Raw genomic sequence first — 18,424 nt, forward strand, 5'->3', positions numbered from 1 at the left:
TTAAGCATACTGGTGGCAACCATTAAAATTTAGCATAGTAACAATCATAAATATTTATTAAGCAAGGAAACTTTAATATCCGGTGAAAATGAGGGACAGTCTGCTGGATAGTTACAACCAAAAGTCACATACTGTAAGTAGGGGCACTGCATTTACCTTTTAAGTGGGAGTCCATCTTCATGCTACAGTACATAATTGCTGGATCATTCACTGTGAGAAATGGGTTTAGGAATCTTAAGAATCCTGCTGATATCGTAAAATGTACACAGGTTTGAAGTATCTCAAGAAAAAGATTGAATCTCCCATTATGTGCACCATGTTTCTTCCGTTCCTTGCACAAAATAATGAAATCACTGTGGGTATTGATTTCTGAATTCATCTACAAAGCAAGTGTTTCTCTATAATTACAAACATCTTAAAGGATTTTCTTCCTGTCTTTGAAGTAACCAGACCTCCATGGAAACATTTCTAATCAAAGCCTTCTACTGAATACATTTTTTTTCAGCAGTAAAGTTCAAAATACACTTGAAGCTGCATAATGTCTGAAATGTCAATAAAAACAATGCTGCTGAGAGTTGATTTAAAGTTTAATAAGCAGCACACAGGAGTTGTTTCACTGAAAGCAGTGTTGTACGTCAAGCCATGTTGTAATCCAAGTTTTTAAATACACATCTTTGCCATGACATATTCACATTACCAGTACCACGTATAAGCCAAATTCTACTCCACATATGCACAAAAATGTGTACATAAGTTAATTCATTTGATATGAAAGAAGGAATCAGAATTACTTTTCAGGTGCCAGCAGAATTTTGTGTGTCCTGAAGTAGACCCGAAGTCTAAATTGTGATTGAGCAAAGGAGGTGTACTGTAACTTGTCAATGATTTTTCTCTGATCCAGCACTATCCAAATGAACGATGCATCCCAAAACTGAAATCAGCTGTAGTAGCTCTAGTTTTCAAATTGTGGTTAAATTTGGTTCTAGGAAATCTTACTTCTACTCTCCAGTCCACTCCTCTTTCTGATGCATGGTAGTTAAATTTCAGCACATGTGCATAAACATCAAACTTAAAGCCAACATCTACTTATCAGACCGCGAGCCACGCTCGCCCTTTGCTAACAATACCTTCCAGAAAAAGATGAGTCTAATTGCCCAGGTGATTTGACAGGAGGGAGGTGTGGCCAAACACCAAACTAAGGTTTCGTATATGTTATGGCCAGAACCCAAATTCTGGCCACTTCAGGTTCTGTCCAGTCAAAAAAGCAAAGTGGCCGTGCACCTGCGGCCAGTGTTAGAGATGAAATACTCACGGCCGCATAAATGTCTCGCTGCGGCCAAAATGTTTTAAAATCCCAGCGGCGTAATGCAGCTTTGGCAGCCCGGGGGGACATGTGTGTCCACCCAGAGTCGTTCGTAGCGGCAGGGAATCCTGCCGTTCGTTCCTCTGCAGAGCGGGTGCTTGCAGAAGCAATGTCTGCAGCCATCCCGCTCTCCTTCCTTGCCGCTATGAACGATCGGGGACACGTGTGGTTTCTGGCTGCCGCAGCTGCATAGGAGAGGGGCAGGGGGAGGAGAGGAGAGGAGGCAGAGCCGAAGAGGCGGCCTTATCTGGTCACATTGCTGTGCCACCAGGGGAATTAATTCATGTTAGGATTTTAAAACATTTGGCCGCAGCAAGACATTTATGCGGCCAGGAGTATTTCATTTCTAACACTGGCCGCAAGTGCACGGTCACTTCACGTTTTGGCTGGCCAGAACCTGAAGTGGCCAGCCCTCGGGTTCTGGCCATAACATATATACTAAAGGTCTTATTGTTCAAATTGCAATATGCTATACCATTAGAACTTGGAGAGATATTACCAAATATGCTAAATTCTGATTCTGTCTTCTGTAAGGCCTAATTTCACACCTGCAGGAAGCACTGGTTAACCTCTACCAAACAGCCAACCTGTGATTTGGTCCTATAGTAAAAGCACTGCCAAACTTCAGTTTGTTTGTTTATTTGTTAATTGACATGTACACCTAGAAAAGTTTTAGTACCCCCATCCTATCACCACCCAAGACCGTATGGCATTAGGGAGTGCCTTGCATGAGGGTGCTAAAAATCCCTCAAACCCCCGTCCCTACAAAGCATCATGCCTTATTGCAATAGGCTTTAGGCTTTTCAAATATAATACTGACACTGTGATGATATCCCATAATATTGAAAAAGGTACGGACCTGGTCCATCTGGATCAAAAAAGAAACTTCTTTTTTTTAAAATCACAATTTTATTAGATTAAGATCATAAATACGAGTTAGTCAAAGGTATGCAGTCATATAATACAATTCAAAGACCCAGAAAACGCAGAGATACAAAAAATTTAGCAAAATATCTTCTCACCATATAGTAACCTGGTCTTAGCACCTTACTAATATTGGATAATTTGATGGAATTCCTATACTTCAAGGTATAAGAAAAAAGAAAAATAGAAAAAGAAAGAAAAGAAGCCCCCCCCCCGCCATAGATGTGCCCATACACAGTCAACTTCCAGCAAGATGTTGGATTAATACTCAAGACCCCAACTATATGCAATATATATCAGAGACTCTCTATATAATCTAGTGAGCTGACCACTGTCTGGAAAACTTGTTTCCCCTATTTTCTGCGGCTAACATTAGTTCCTCGATTCTCATCATAGTATTTACTGCTTCTGTTAGATCCGCCTTCCCCATATAAATGCCTTCCTTCCAATGCTTAGCTATCAGATACCTGACCGAGCCCAGAATATGGCCAAAAATCGACTCCTTTAATAACAATAATATAATAATAATAATCTGAACATTTGTATAGCGCTTTTCTCCTTTCAGACTCAAAGCGCTCAAGAGCTGCAGCCACTGGGACGCGCTCAAGAGGCCACCCTGCAGTGTTAGAGAGTCTTGCCTTGAACTCCTTACTGATAGGTACTTGACCTAGCCAGGATTTGAACCCTGGTCTCCCATGTCAAAGGCAGAGCCCTTAACCAGTACACTGTCTAGCCACCCAGACTCCTTTACATGTTTAACCTTGCCAGGGAACATAGACAATAAGGCTATATCCGGAGAGTGGTCAATCTGGCACAGATTCATTTCCTCATACCACCCAAAAGCAATTTCCCATACATATCTCAGTACCACCACATATGCTGGTAATCTCCCCCCCCCCCCCCACCCCACTGTCCACATCTCCAGCATGCATCTGTCAATCCCTCTTGCGTACTACAGACTTGGGCCGGGTGTGAAACCAGCGATTTAGTAGCCTATAATTCCTCTCCTGGACTAAGCTCGAGACAGAAGAACCCGTGAGTCAGAGTCAATGTTTTTTTCCATTCATACGTTGAAAAGGATTTTCCTAAATCAGCTTCCCATTGGGAGCATATATGTTCAAAAGAACTAGGTGCTAAATGCACAAGAATCTGATACATTTTTGAAAGAACGTGTTCGGGTCTAGATTCCCCCCCACACAGGTCCTCATACTTTGAGCAATCCCTCCGTATCCCATAGGTTAACACGCCAGAGTTAACATAGCTATGTAATTGATGGTATTAAAACCAGCTCAATAGCCGGGAGCCATTATTACAGACCTCCTTAATGTCATCAATAGGAAGTAACATTCCATCCAGTCTCCCCTGGAAAAACCTAGGAAGGTCTCAGCTCCAACCGCAGGAGGGAAAGCCAGATTATCAAAAGCGTTGGAGTCAGCGGCCCCATTATACATGACAGAGACCATTTATTGAGCATTAAGTTATCTCACACAGCGAGCACATTCTTGACCCATAGGGGCACAGGGCAGCCATCAGGGGGGGGCAACTGACACTGCAGTGAGGACCCCAGGGTTTCTGAAGGCCCTGCCCCCCCCCAAAGCGCTGGAAGGGCCGCCTGTGCTGGCTGTGGGCCTGTGGCTCACTAACCAGCACACCGCGTTCCAGCACTGAGAAAAGAGTGGCATCAGCGCTTGAACGTGGGGAGCAGATGAGTGAGCCCGCTACTATACTATACTGGGGAACCTATACCTGGCTACCTATACTGGGGGCTCCTATACCTAGACACCTATACTGGGGGCAACAGAAAGAAAAGAGGGGGACAAAAGAGAACGTATAAAGGATAAGAACAGACCTACAAGTCCCTATCTCATTTGTTAACCAGGTACAACCTGTATTTTGCTAGTATTTGGCTCCACCCACAGCATACAATGGCCATGCCCACTTTTCACCGCATCATATTGCGCATTCCGCTTTCTTCAGTGTTGGAACCATGAACATTTTTCGCTGCAGCGCACTTCGCCCATGGACTCGGGGTAGCTAGTGGGCGGGCACAGCAACCAGTGGGTGGGCCTAGGGAGGGGGGCCCAGGCTTGATGATGTGTGAGGGGCCCCAACATTTTTGATGGTCAGCCCTGTAGGGGCATATAAATCAAGGATTTCCTAAGGTTCCTGGGAGTCAAAAAAAAACTTCTCCTGGTCAATGGGTGTAGTAAGCTTCTATCCCTTTACTGGAACTATAAGCAGCGTTCTATGTCATATAAGAATATGGGCCCTGATTCATGAAGCTATGGTAAGATTGTAATGGCAATTTTACCATTACTACTGATGACAGCGTGATATGCATTACCCTAGCTATGTTTGCATTTTATGTATCCACATTAAAGAAGGTTTTGTTTTGTTTTTCGTTTTGTTAACAAAGCTTTTATCTTTAATAGTGTGCTTTTAAGTATTTTTACATGCAGTGATCTTCACTGTTTGATGAAGTCAGGTGGTAAAACATATGCTTCCTGCTACTAGAAAAACTAGGAGTGTATCCACTGGAAACACAGCCAGTGGAGCATTCCTATTAACAAGTTATGGGAAACCTTCTCACACATCTGTATAGCACTAAGATGGAAAAAAATGTTTAAATATAGCCAAGGGTATGGATCTGGCTCAGCATGACATTAATGGTCATTCCTTGTGTAGATAAAAAAGGTAATTAGAGCAGGGAGGAAATTGAAGAATTCCAGGAAATTTGATCTACTAATGGAACACTTGCTATGGGTGTAAGGAGAAATAATTTGATCTGTTTGGCAATTATAGGATGTGGCTTCAGACAGAAATGAAAAGATAATTTAACGGGAAACCTGCAATAAGATTGAAGGTGCCATTACCAACTTCCTTTAAGAAAAATGGCCCACGCTTGTCTGTTTTCCTGATCCTCTAACTTCCACCATCAGAACAAGGGTACTGACTCCCAACCTTACCTTGCTGACTGTACGTCTGTTCCAGCTGTGTTTGTCAGGAGCTGCATAATAAACTGACTCCCAAATGAATATGTTATTTAATGTTAGCAGTGGAACATATGGTAGTACCATGCTAGCCATATTTTAGGTTATTAAACCTAACTTCATAGTTCAGCTATGACTTTCTAGGCATGGTAAATTAGGTTTCCTTGCAGGCTTGGAAACTACTGTCTAGTAGATGTAGCTGCTCCATATTTCGATTTTTAAATTTTTAAATTTTCACATTAACCATAAGCTACCTTATCTATAAGCATTTAAATATATGATAAACTGCACTCCATGTTATATTTTGGCTGTATGTTTTAGAACCCTGGCATTGTTTGTATCTCAGTTAACGCTCCCCGGTGTGTCAGGGCCCTTATTCATTAGGTTTATGGTCAAGGAGCCTAATACTGTATGTTAGTTATGGTTCAATTATAGTTCAATTCCTAGAGTGCTGATTAATATGTTTTCTGTGTTGTCATGTACTTGAAAGCCCATTTACAACTGACCTTCATTTATATTCTGGTCAAATATGCCCACAAGCAGACCTGCACCTATCTTAAAGAGAGACTGAAGTAAGTCTAAAATCATTTTATTACTGTAAAGCACCTAACACAGTGGTAAACCCCCTCAAATCCCCCTGCAAACAGCGGGGAACGCTTCAGTGAGAGGCAGAGCTTATGGCTGTAGCTCTGCCTCTCAGCATGTCTATCTCCCGCTGATCGCAACCTCTCCCCGCCCCTCTCAATTTTCCTTCACAGAGAGGGGCAGGGAGAGGCGGAGATCCGCCGGCAGATTGACGCACATGGAGGCAGAGCTGTGGCTGATAGCTCTGCCTCCACGAGCAGCAAAATTCATGACCAAGAAAGTAATGGATTTTGCCGGGGGGATTTGAGGGGTCTAAACCCCTCATTTTGCTGCGGGAATGCGGCGGTTTAGCACTGTGTAAGGTGCGTTACAGTAATAACATGATTTTAGACTCACTTCAGAGTCTCGTTAAGTTTTCTCAGAAACTTTCAAATACTAATGTGCAACAAGGATCAGAGTAGGTATAAGGTTGTACTTCCGCACGCATGGTTAAAAAGAGAAAACTTTTTTCATTAATAGCTGCCATTAGCTATAGCTAAAACAGAAGTTATAATCAGTGAAACTAAAGTCATTAACATTCAGTTAACTGCTTATTATTTTTCCCAAGAAAATACATAAAATGTATATTTAATATGACAAGCCGTAAAAGAAAGAAGTTAATTGAGGTTTACTGAATGTTGCATTTTAAATACTAATTTAATATATGCTTTTATTATTATTCATAGTTGCGCTTTCTCAAAGACACTGTGCTGTAAAGTCTGTAAAGTGAACTAATCCTCATGTTTATGTTTTCTCCTAAACCTTACAGCTGGAAAAGCTGCATAATTAGCTTAAAAATCCAATTATTCTATTTCCAAAAAAAACCACGCGTTTGACATGCAACATGAACTAAGAGATTCATACTGGCTGGCTGGAATGTCTACTAGATTAACAAAGTCCATGTGAGATGCTAAGGAACCACGTCAATCTGAGAAGTATCTAGACATGAAGGCCTGGAATTTAAGAAATTAGTAGATCGAATAAAATAGGATTCATGAAATATATGAGGAGACTGTGTATGGATAGATGGCATTGGCTACAGCCACACAAACTGAAAAAAATTCCTCCAGCAAATCAACATAATGAAAAGGGAAGCTATTCACACAATTTGAGATAGGCATGTGACAAATTTCACCTCAAATGCTAGAAAATGTAGAAGATAGAGAAGAACATCTGTATTTTCAGGCAAAGCTCAAAGCTTGTATTTCACCCATTCAGCTGCAGTGGCTGGATAGTGTAATGGTTAAGGGCTCTGCCTCTGACACAGGAGACCTGGGTTCAAATCTCGGCTTTGCCTGTTCAGTAAGCCAGCACCTATTCAGTAAGGAGTTTCTTGGGCAAGTCTCCCTAACACTGCTACTATTGAGTGCGCTCTAGTGGCTGCCTCGCAAGCGCTTTGAGTCCGACAGGAGAAAGGTGCTATACCACCACCTGCCATTATTCACCCCCACATCTATTACAGAGCACATCAACTGATATGGTTAAAAAATTGTTGATTCAATTTCAATAATGTTGATGATCACTCATCCCTGGCTTATAATCATTACTGTTGATTAGGTGTCCCTTACTAGTTTAGAATAATGGAAATATATATATATATTATATATATATATACTTTTTTATTTATCGATCAGACTTCACCTTTTTTGGGGCCTATAGAGCAAAGGACAGGTCACTGCCAGTAAAACTCTTAATGCAGAGTGAACTGTTCAACGTTTGTGATAATTCTGTGCTGTTTCATGCAATATGGAACTAGATGTATACCTAGTTAAAATATGAAGCAAGTGCTGAAAAAGTTTTGCATCTGAGCAAAATAATTGTACTGTAATCATTAATGCTCCTCTTGGTCATAAATAAATTAACACATAAATAAATGAACACATACTGTAATCCTAATCATGTAGTAAACCCTTCTATTTTATGTAAATTATTTTCCTGGCTTATGATTTTTAAATATAATTAATACAAATGTCCTGAGGAGCAGACCTATATTTTATAGGTGTTTAAAAATTTGACAGAATGTCATAACTTATTAACGTATCAATCATATAAATATTACAGTGCAATAATGTTACATTAAATGTATCTCTGGAAGCAGTTTTGAATAATTTATTTGGGAAGAATTTACATACTGTGCCATAATGTCTATATATTTAGCACATTATCATATTCACTTCAGTACACATGACTGGTGCTCCTGCAGGCAACAACAGATGGAATATCCATTCAAAAAAAATTAAATTCCAGCTCCTAGTTGTATCATTTGCAATTGTCTTGATGTCCTTCATTCCAGATTGTCAGATTTTTTCTTCTTTTTTTTTTTTTTTTTTTTTTTTTTAAACAAACACTAAAGTATGCCTTTTATACTATATGTTAAACTACTAATACAAATCGGGGACCATCTCTGTGGAATGTGGCTTCACTTGCCTTTTGTGATGCATGGGAGGTGAAGAAGGTGTAACCTTGCTCGACTTTTTCCAGAAGGTCTAAATTTGCATATGGAAGTCTGAGCCTCTCAATAACATAAGAACATTGTATAGGCATTAGGTGCACCAAATTAATATTAGTAGAATTTATTATTTTTCAGACAGGGTTATGTAAAAAGTAGCCATTCAGATTAAATCTCTTTAAGAATCCCAGTTTATGTACCATCCACACATGGCAATACAAACAATCTGTTTTTCAGTCAATAATTCAGCTAAAAAGTAAACACATGAATGGCCATTATATAGGAGAGAACAGAGGTGCCTAAAGGATAAAAGGGGTTTTAAAAGAGCTTAAAAGCCAAACATTTGGTAATTAGAGGAGGCAGTGGTGGACTTACCTCCTCCAAGCAGACACAACACGACTGTACATTCAGTCTATTTATTAACGAACTCCAGATAAAACAAAGCAACGCGTTTCACGGGTCAGCGCCCGCTTCCTCAGGCAATAGAAAAAGGAGTTACAGCATCTAACAGAGGTGCCGAGTGTTGTTTGTTTTGCTAGATGCTGTAACTCCTTTTTCTATTGCCTGAGGAAGCGGGCGCTGACCCGTGAAATGCGTTGCTTTGTTTTATCTGTAGTTTGGGCTTTTAAGCTCATTTAAAACCCCTTTTATCCTTTTGGCACCTCTGTTCTCTCCTATATAATATTATATCCACCCTGGGTGGAGCGTTGCAACCCTTTTCTACGATCTACAGAGAGCGACTTCTTATTCCTGAGTGGGGTCAGGATAATCTCCCCACCTGCCTTTACAGTGGTTGCCTATTGGTGGCCTATGCTTGTGAGTATAACAACTATTACTCTTTGTCATTATCCCCTTTGTCAATACATACTATACTATTGGGGCTCTTGGTGTTCCTCTGTTTATCTCGTTTACATGAATTGCCATGTTTCTGTTTGATATACTTTTCTCGGAATGAACAGAAATTGCTTTTGATCAAAGCACCATTTCACGGCAATGCAGTAATTTTCTGTTGAAACTGTTACATATGTTTGAAATAATGTTATAATTCAGTGTTAAAGTGACACTGAAGTGAAAAGAAAAACCTTATGATATAATGAATTGTATGTGTAGTTCGGATAATTACTAGAACATTGATAGCAAAGAAAAGAGTCTCATATTTTTATTTTCATTTATACAGCTTTTTTTTAATAACATTCTCTCATATTTGCAGTTTTCAAACTACACTCTGCATTTTAAAATATGAAACAGAGCAGAGATAATGACCCTTTGAACCTCCCTGCAGTAAAATCCTATCTGAAGTTGTCTTTCACTGTTTCTTTGATGTATAAGTGCTTCAGAAAATAGCACTGTAGCTGACTAAATTAATCAGAGGGGTAAGAGAAGCTCTTTTGCATAGATATCAAGTGAATTTTCTTCCTGTACCGGAAACAATATGAGATTTATCTTTGCAACTAAAGTTCTACTTCTTAGCTGTACTACACATACAATTCATTTTATCTTAAGTATATTTTCACTTCAGATTCCCTTTAAATATTGTTTGAAGTCACTCTGGCTGTTGGCATAGTTAGAGATTTACAGGTTACTTTTTGATCCTGGGTCTACCTCGCCGATGCAAAATCTTCCAGATCTTACCACAGATGACCATCACCAATATAATGTGTAACATTAACTTGTAATATGTATATAATTTTAAAATTAGTCATTGAGTGTTATTATCCTGATTCAAAACCTCTTGCTAGAATATTTAAACTAATTCATATGCGATCAAATTTGTTTACCCGTTCTATTTTTTTCTGTATGTGTAAGCAAAAAGTCTCACCCTCCTTTCCGTACGTGTTATATGTTAATATACAATAGCTTTTAGGGTTCAGGAAGTTTCGATCATGCTGGGGTTTTGTTATGGTCAGAGTAAGGTTCATCTAGAAGTTGCAATTAGTGTAAAGCGCCATACAAATATCATGCTATAGCCATCAGAAATGTTTGGTCACGATCTTTGACAGCCCTTGACAGTCGATGTACACTGGATTTAGTTTAGCTGCATGTACTATCCTAGGGGGAAGAAACATTAGGCTTACCGCTGCATGTAAAACCACCACATTAGTAAAAACAAGGCCTATTTATGAATAGATTTATTTATTGTCATCTGTAGTTGACTTTAAAAAGGAACTATTAGCAATCATATGCCCTCCCCCCCAAAAAAAAAATAAATATACATATATAAGTAGACAAATGCTTGCTTTACTTACATATTAGATGTATTGCACTGTCCACATTTTGTTTTTTTTCTATATTTTCAATTTTTATTAGTATCCTGGCAGGGGCCATCTTGTGCCCTCCAGGTTAAAGATTACCCCCCCCCCCCCCGCATCCCCCTCCTCCCCGCACTGATTGTGAGCACAGCAGGGAGGATAAAGGCAGCAGGCACAGAGTCAGACTCACCTAACAATGGATCCATTGTTAGGTGAGTCTGTGCAGTTTTTTTCAAGCATGGTACTTATACTACCTTTGAAGTATGAATTGCCCATTACCAACTTGCTGTGAGAGATATTAGCTGCAGAAAGCTTGAACTCTAGTCACTCATTTTGACAAACTGTGAGACTGTTAAAAATGTGCTTAATTTAATACTGTACAGTAAAGTCCAGAGTAAACAGTAGGACTTAATTATCAGGCACTGAGTCAAGAGACTTGGCTTCTGTGATGTGAGTGACATTTTTTATACAGCAATAAAGTGTACAGTTTTTGCTTGCAAAACATGCTAGTCAAAATAGTTGGAAGAAAGAAAGAAAGAAAGAAAGAAAGAAAGAAAGAAAGAAAGAAAGAAAGAAAGAAAGAAAGAAAGAAAGAAAGAAAGAAAATGTTAATTTGCAAAACATCATATATTCTTGAAAATAACTAAATATTTAAGGTATTGAGTTAAAATTATGCCATTTGTTGGCCAACTCAATAGAGTTTAAAAACAAGCTTTTAAAACCTTCCAGGTTTTCATCCTGAATAATGAAAGATTAAAGTAAGATTAAACTCCCTAAACTAAATTGAAGTACCTACTCTCAGCTACATAAAAGATCATTTGAAAGCATTCCCCTGTGTATAAAAAAAAGTTTACTCAGTGCAGGGAGCAGTATATGTTTGTACTGCTCTGCTAATCGGCAAATGTAGTCAACCAGCCAGAATAAGCTATTTTTCTGGTCTCTTCGCTCAGCCCCCTCTGATGCTGAAGACACACTTTGCATAGACATCTTTTAGTGGACCAATACTTTATACAACTCACACTTTTTCATCATGTGCACTGTTTACACCTAAGAATAATCTATTTTGATTTGTTAAGTTTATGCATTGTCTTATTGTACTTCTAAACATATGGTTTATTCTTCTCATGTATACAGTATGGAATTAAAAAGAAAGAAGAGAAAGAAGCTGAGGCACAAGCTGCTATGGAAGCTACAGCTGAAGGGAGCTTGACACGTCCAAAGAAGGCCATCCCTGCTGGTTGTGGGGATGAAGACGAGGAAGAAGAAGAAAGTATTCTAGACACAGTTATAAAATATCTACCGGGCCCACTTCAAGATATGTTCAAGAAGTAAAAAGCAGTAAACTGTGAGACTGTTTTACGCATAAACAGAAAAGCAATGGATTTCCCCTTATTTAGTGGGAGATTTCAGTATTGCCACATGCTACCCTCCCTCCCGTCTCTAAACCTTTGCTCACTATAGTCCCTCCAATTTATTTTCTCCTCTACTTTTGTACATAGTTACATACAGTAGACACCTCTCAAAGGATGTCAAGGTTATGAGCTGCAGTCTACGCAATTTTATTAAAAGCCATAGTACAATTATGTGTTGAATTTGGCAGTTGTGTACACAATCAGCATTATACTTTTTGTCATTACAGTCTATTGAGAGCCAGTGTGTTGCTGTTATTCTGACACATGGTTTGCTGACCAGTTTTAGAAAAGATCAACATTTGCTTCTGGCAAACTGTAAAAACAAAAGCAGGCAACATATCATTGGGAGGTTAAACCAATATGTGTTTTTCATCTCATGTTCATCTGACAGCAAGAGACAATTCAGAAAATGAACCAAGTCAAGCTCCTATGCCTGGAACTATTTACTGTATTGTAGAACAGCCTCTGATAAAAATCATGCTTTAAGATTTTCAAGTCAACCAAGTTAAAAATAATCTTGGCAATTTTAAATTAGTAGCTATAATTGTTTAAAAAAAGTTGCTATATAATCTATAAACTTTTCAGTGCTATGTCTTTAAAATTAACAAATATAAGGTTACTAGATTAGCACAAAGCTTTAATTTACCTGCACCGTGTCTGACATCTCTGTAGTGATTGATTCTATGGGATGTTTTGGTCCTGCCCATGTAACACATTAAGCACAGTTGGAGATTGATAAGCTAAATTTTAGTCTGTATATTTTGCATGCACTCTATGCGACTAAGCCCTGTGGATTTCTGGTGTTTGATGAAAATTCAACTTCAGCCCATGCTGCAGGCCTCCCCCTTACTCTGCACGAACAGCTTATGGGCCAAATTTAACATGGCTTGGGGTAGGGGAGGAGGGCAATTTTGGATTCTCATACTGGGGAGTCCTAAATGCTTTGAGGATAGGTAGAGCAATTCAAGGGAAATTTGCAGTAGCAGCATGTTGATAAACCTGGGCAGCATGCAGCATCACCCTTTCTTTAGGTACCAATGATTCACTAGACATATTTCAGTATACTTTTGTACTCTATACAGAGAGTTAAACAGTTCAGTAGTAAAGATCCATCAATACAGTCTGCAACAATCTCACTATATACAGTGTAATGACAGTAAACCTCTAACAATAACCAAGGCACTAAATGTCAGGTACTGTAAGATAATATACTATGGTGCATTAAAGTAGTTTCTTATATAGCTATAAAAAAAATTAAACATCTTTTCTAGATTAGATTTGTTAGCAACACTGGCTTTGACTATTGTACTCATTCTATTTTTAAGTCGTCATCACATGAACTTATTTGACAAATGGGACAGGAGGCTTTAATACAAGACCAAAGAGAAGCCTGGTTCATTTGTTTTTAACTAATGCTGAATATCTCTGCCATCCTTCATCGCTTTCTGTCCATAGATGTGTTTAATCTCAGGTAATTGAGGTAGTCTTTTCTAATATTTATTTTTTGTCTTTTAATTAAGAAGTGGTGCATTGCATTTAGCAAGGCCTAAGGTTCTGCCAACTAATGAGTGCTAGATGTACCGTCTCTTCTGCTTAAAAATAAGAGGAATGGCGATCCTTCTGAATCGATGAGAGGATAAAGAATACATGGGAAGAATGGAGCATGATTTTCAATTGTATTTATTTATTTAGTTTGACTCATAAATGACATCTACCTTTAGAGAAAGCCATATTTGAAAATCAGACTGCAATATTAATTTTGAATGCTACTATGTGTAAAAGAGAATAGATCATGAGTTTATTTGCACTTGAATATCACGGTCTATGTTTACTGTGTGTTAGTTTAGTGTTTTTCCCTTCTGTGTCAGAGTAACACATATCAGTGCTGCTCTACATATCTCCTTTGACAAGCTTACTAATATACTGTTGTCATGTAATGTTACTGACTTGCTGTTGTGAACTAAATGTAATGTCTTCTGTACACACCATGTTACTGTGTGTTCCTCCCTCTGTGTCAATACAATGTTTAGGTAACAGTCTTTTGAACTTGTTTTCCACACATAGAAATGAATCTGCTCAGCCATAATTTTGTGATTAGCGAAATCATTTTGTAATTTAAATGCTCATATCAAATGCATGCATCGGTCTTCTGGACAACAACAGGAAGATACAGAGACTTTGTGAATGTAAATTTCATTTGTACTTTGCCTGCTAGTCTTCATTGCATGAACTCAGTTCAATTGTTCTTTAAAAAATTGGAATCACAGCCAATAAAAAATAAAGTGATTTCATGTTTTTCTTACATTATTTTTATTTTTATTATCGTGTTTGTTAATTGCAAGGTAAGTGTCTGAGAACATATGTTATGCTATTATATTATGTCTGGAAAATGGATGGATATAGCAATACATCTGTGAAAAAAAAATAGAAAAGTTTGATACTTGCCACTGTAGAGGAAATCCTTTGGATAATCCAGATGCATCTCCAATCCTCCTTCACCTCTTTGCTGCTTGCTGGGACCCTCTTCGTTTTCCTCATTGTGCTCCTGTCCATGTAAAAGCACATCTGCACCACGTAGGCACCGGTATGGCCCATGCATGCATGGAGCCTTTCATGCATGGAGGAAAAAGCTGTGCACTAGTATTTCCATGCTACTGGCAGGCACAGGCTGTACTTGTGCCTGTGCAGAGCAGCCGTGCTCATACACGGATGGTAGCTTGTCAAATATGTTTAGAGGGTCCCAGTGCTGGTTTAGTGGGGTCAAGGAGGATGGTGGAAGCATTGGACTATCAAGAGGCTTCCCACTAATGGGGAAAGTATCTAATGTTACTTTTTTTGCTTTGCATACCCTTTAAGTACACCCCAAGGGGAAAATTTTGCAAACGTAACTAACAGCAAGTTTACTGTATGCAAATGTTAACTTTCTTTTTGAAAGTTGAAAGTGACCTAGTCCTCCCATCTACCCAACTCTTAATTGATGTGGCTGTTTATAATAATGATTGGCCAAGTAAGTGGTAGAATGCATGGTATATGGCCCACTGTCTAAGAAGAGTACAGTAATGTCATGATAATGCATAACATTTATTATATTCCCATCAGGCTTTATGCTATCTTTCCAGTATATTAAAACTTGTGCCCCAAATATTTACTCTGAAATGGTTCACCATAGAACATTGAGCTGTGGGAGGGTACTGATTCTGGAAAAATATACTATCTGTTTCTGTTATTTTGGAGACTTTAATTTCTCTAGATCCCAGACAGTGTTTTACTCAGACTTATACAAGAGTCACCAGTACAGTGCCTGACTCATTCTCAAACCCTTGCATACCTTGTGGCATTCTGTGCCATTTTACATAAGGAAAATTGCTTTTTTGGGATACTACCCATGCACCAATCTATCAAAAGTGTTAATAAGCTCATGTTCCTTTGTTACATTTCATATATGTAGCTAACAGTCCAAAGGAATTTGATAGGAAATAGTCATTTTAGCTCAGTTATTTATGCATAATCTTTATTACATCTAATTAAAAGTTTGGTTGACAAATATACCTTTTGGAAATAGGTGATATTTTCACATATTATGAATAAAATACCTTTTAAGCCACCAGCAGGGGAAAAAAACTAGTCAGAATAATTTTCACAGTACTTTTTCACCAACTTTTTGGTACTTGTTAACCACTTGATGACCACAGTGGTAAACCCCCCTAAAGACCAGGCTAATTATTGCTGAAATGGCCACTGCAGCTTTAAAGCCAAGCTGCAGGGCCGCACAACACAGCACACAAGTGACCCCCCCTCTTTCCCCCACCAACAGAGCTCTCTGTTGGTGGGGTCTGATCACCCCCCAGTTGTTGTTTTTTTCAATCAATATTGATGTTTGCTTTTTTTAAAAATATTTTTTAATATTTCATTTAAATATATTTCTTTTTTAGAAAACCCCTCCCCCCAGCCGGCCAATCAGGTGATCGGCTGTCATAGGCTTCAGCCTATGAGAGCCGATCACTCCTGCGTTGCCCAGGGGGACAGCCGTGTCACACCGCTGTCCCCAGTACAGCGCTACTGCTGATCGCAGAGCTGTACTACATGTAAAGACAGCGGATTCACCGTCTAACAGTCTTCCGAGTGGCGATTGCCGCTCAGAGACTGAAGGCGGGGTGGCGCTCCGCCCCCGAGCAGGAGATGCACGCAGCCTGCGCGCGATCTCCTGCAAAGTGCAGCCCCAGGACTTGACGCCAATTGGCGTTAGGCGGTCCTGGGACTGCCGCCGCGGTCACGCCCATTGGTGTGAGGCGGTCTTAAAGTAGTTAAATTGCTCATTGCTGTAAAGTTATTTTTATAAAAATTAGATGAAAATTTTACCCTAGGAGAGTGGGATCAGGCCCTGTGTGTGGTGAGTTGGAGTGGAAAAGGTGTGGGCAATGGCCTAACGGGAGTTGAAGTGAAAAAGTTAAGGTCAGAAAGGAAGGAAGAATATATAGCTACAGGTTCTTTCATTTATTAACAGAAATGAAAGATGTATAAAATACAGTGGGCCAGATTCAATTCACTTTTTCTCTTAAATTTTCCCCTAGCAGGTAACTTTTAATCTCTGTTTAAAATAACTTTTTAGCACTCTGCAATTCAAAAAGAACCAAAAAGTAGGTGAAAAAGTACTGACAAAATTATTCTGAGTATTTTCTTGCTTGCTTGGGACTTAAAGGGAATTTTTGTTACGTTGTGAAGCTATCACCTAGTAGAAAACTTTGGAGTAAAAGTGAATTGGATCGGGCCCATAATGCCTTTTACTTCTGAAGAACAAATCATGATGGACCAATGCTGAGGTGTTAGAGGTTGGAAGGAATTTGGTCATGCTCAACTTACACATAGGGAGTCAGCATTTGCATATCAGTGCTATCCAGGGTTCTGGGCCCCTCAGACACTTGTGCTATGTTGAAATATACATGCAGGCACCCATGGACTCTACCTGTTTGTGCTATTCAGAATCAGAAACAGACATAATAAATGATGTTACTTTGGTAATTCTGTGTCATTTCTCTTCTGTTAATGCAGTAGCCAGATAATCATGAGTAAAAAGTAAGATCACCTGGAGACATCTGTGTAATATAAAGTATTAGTGTCACAACAAACATATGTCAGCCAACCAATATGTTTTACTCTAGAGGCTGGCTGGGAATGTAAAGGGAACCTGAAGTGAGAGGCATTCCTTCCATACAATGCATATTTCATGGCACTCATGTTGATCTTTTGCCTCTAATACTTTTAGTCATATATCCTGAAGAAGCATTCAGAACAGGTGATCTGTCTAAAGTTTCACTAGATTATCTGCATGCTTGTTTCAGGTGTGTGATTCAGACACTACTGCAGACAAAGAGGCAGGAAACTGGTATTGTTGAAAAGGAAATAAATATGGCAGCGTTTCCTTTAAGAAACTTAGTAACGTAAAGGGAAGCAGATCACTCCTTTATAAAGTACCGTACTTATTATCAATAAATACTCATACTAAATGTATCAATTCATATATAAAAAAAGACCATAATCTTAATCTCCTCTTAATGTGAACCCCTATCCCAGGTGCTTAACCTGAAATGTAGTACCCTAATTAATAAAACTATTCATACCCTATCCTATCCCCCAGTCTAACGACAAACTCTAAAATTCTACAAAATTTGACCTTGCAAAATGAAATTCAAATTTTGTACCTCCAAGTCAAATTGAGCAAATATCAGATTTTCCTTAATGAGAATCTGTTAAAAAAAAAAAAACCCTGGAGGATACTTACCTCAGGAAGGGGGAGCCACTGCATGCTAATGAGGCTTCCCCATCCTCTCCACCCTCCGGGCTGGCAGCCCCTGAACACCAGAGAGATAAATTTTTACCCACCACAATCCAGCGCATGCACAGTAGCGGCTTTACAATCGGGTTCAGGTGGAAATGGCCAAGCCCAATCGAGTCTGCTCTACTGCACAGGTGACCTGCACCTTTGCAGTAGAGCAGACCTGACTGGGCTCGGCCATTTCCACGGGATCCCATCAGAAAGCCACTACTGCACCTGTGCTTTAGCCGGGAAGGCAAATATTGCAGGCACTACTGCGCCTGCGCCACAGCCGATAGGCTTTTCGGCTGTATTTTGGGGGCTGTCAGCTTTGAATCCCTGAGGCTTCGGGTGATGGGGGGAGCCTCATTAAGATCCAGAGGTTTCCCCCTCCTGAGATAAGTAACCTCCGGGGAGGGAGGTATAATATAGTCTCTTTAACCTGTTGCCGACTGCTCCACGCCAATTGGTGTGAGCAGTGCGGAAGCCCCAGCAGGACCTCCCCACAACCATTGGCGTGAACGGCTGTCTATGAGCCTCCGAGCGGCGATTGCCGTCTAATTGCTTTGTACAGTGCTGCGATCTACAGCAGAGCTGTACT

General features: G+C 39.5%; 1 protein-coding gene across 1 annotated transcript in view; it reads left to right on the top strand.

The window, feature by feature from the left end:
• CPLX1 (complexin 1) overlaps positions 1 to 17,030 on the top strand; it is a 258,874-nt gene extending 241,844 nt beyond the window's left edge. The window contains exon 4 of the mRNA XM_068234256.1: positions 11,734 to 17,030. Coding sequence (XP_068090357.1) covers positions 11,734 to 11,931 — 198 coding nt within the window. The 3' untranslated portion in view covers positions 11,932 to 17,030. The remainder of the gene's footprint in view (positions 1 to 11,733) is intronic.
• The last annotated feature ends 1,394 nt before the right edge of the window (positions 17,031 to 18,424 follow it).

Source organism: Hyperolius riggenbachi, chromosome 1 (assembly GCF_040937935.1).
Source record: "Hyperolius riggenbachi isolate aHypRig1 chromosome 1, aHypRig1.pri, whole genome shotgun sequence".
NCBI lineage: Eukaryota > Metazoa > Chordata > Amphibia > Anura > Hyperoliidae > Hyperolius > Hyperolius riggenbachi.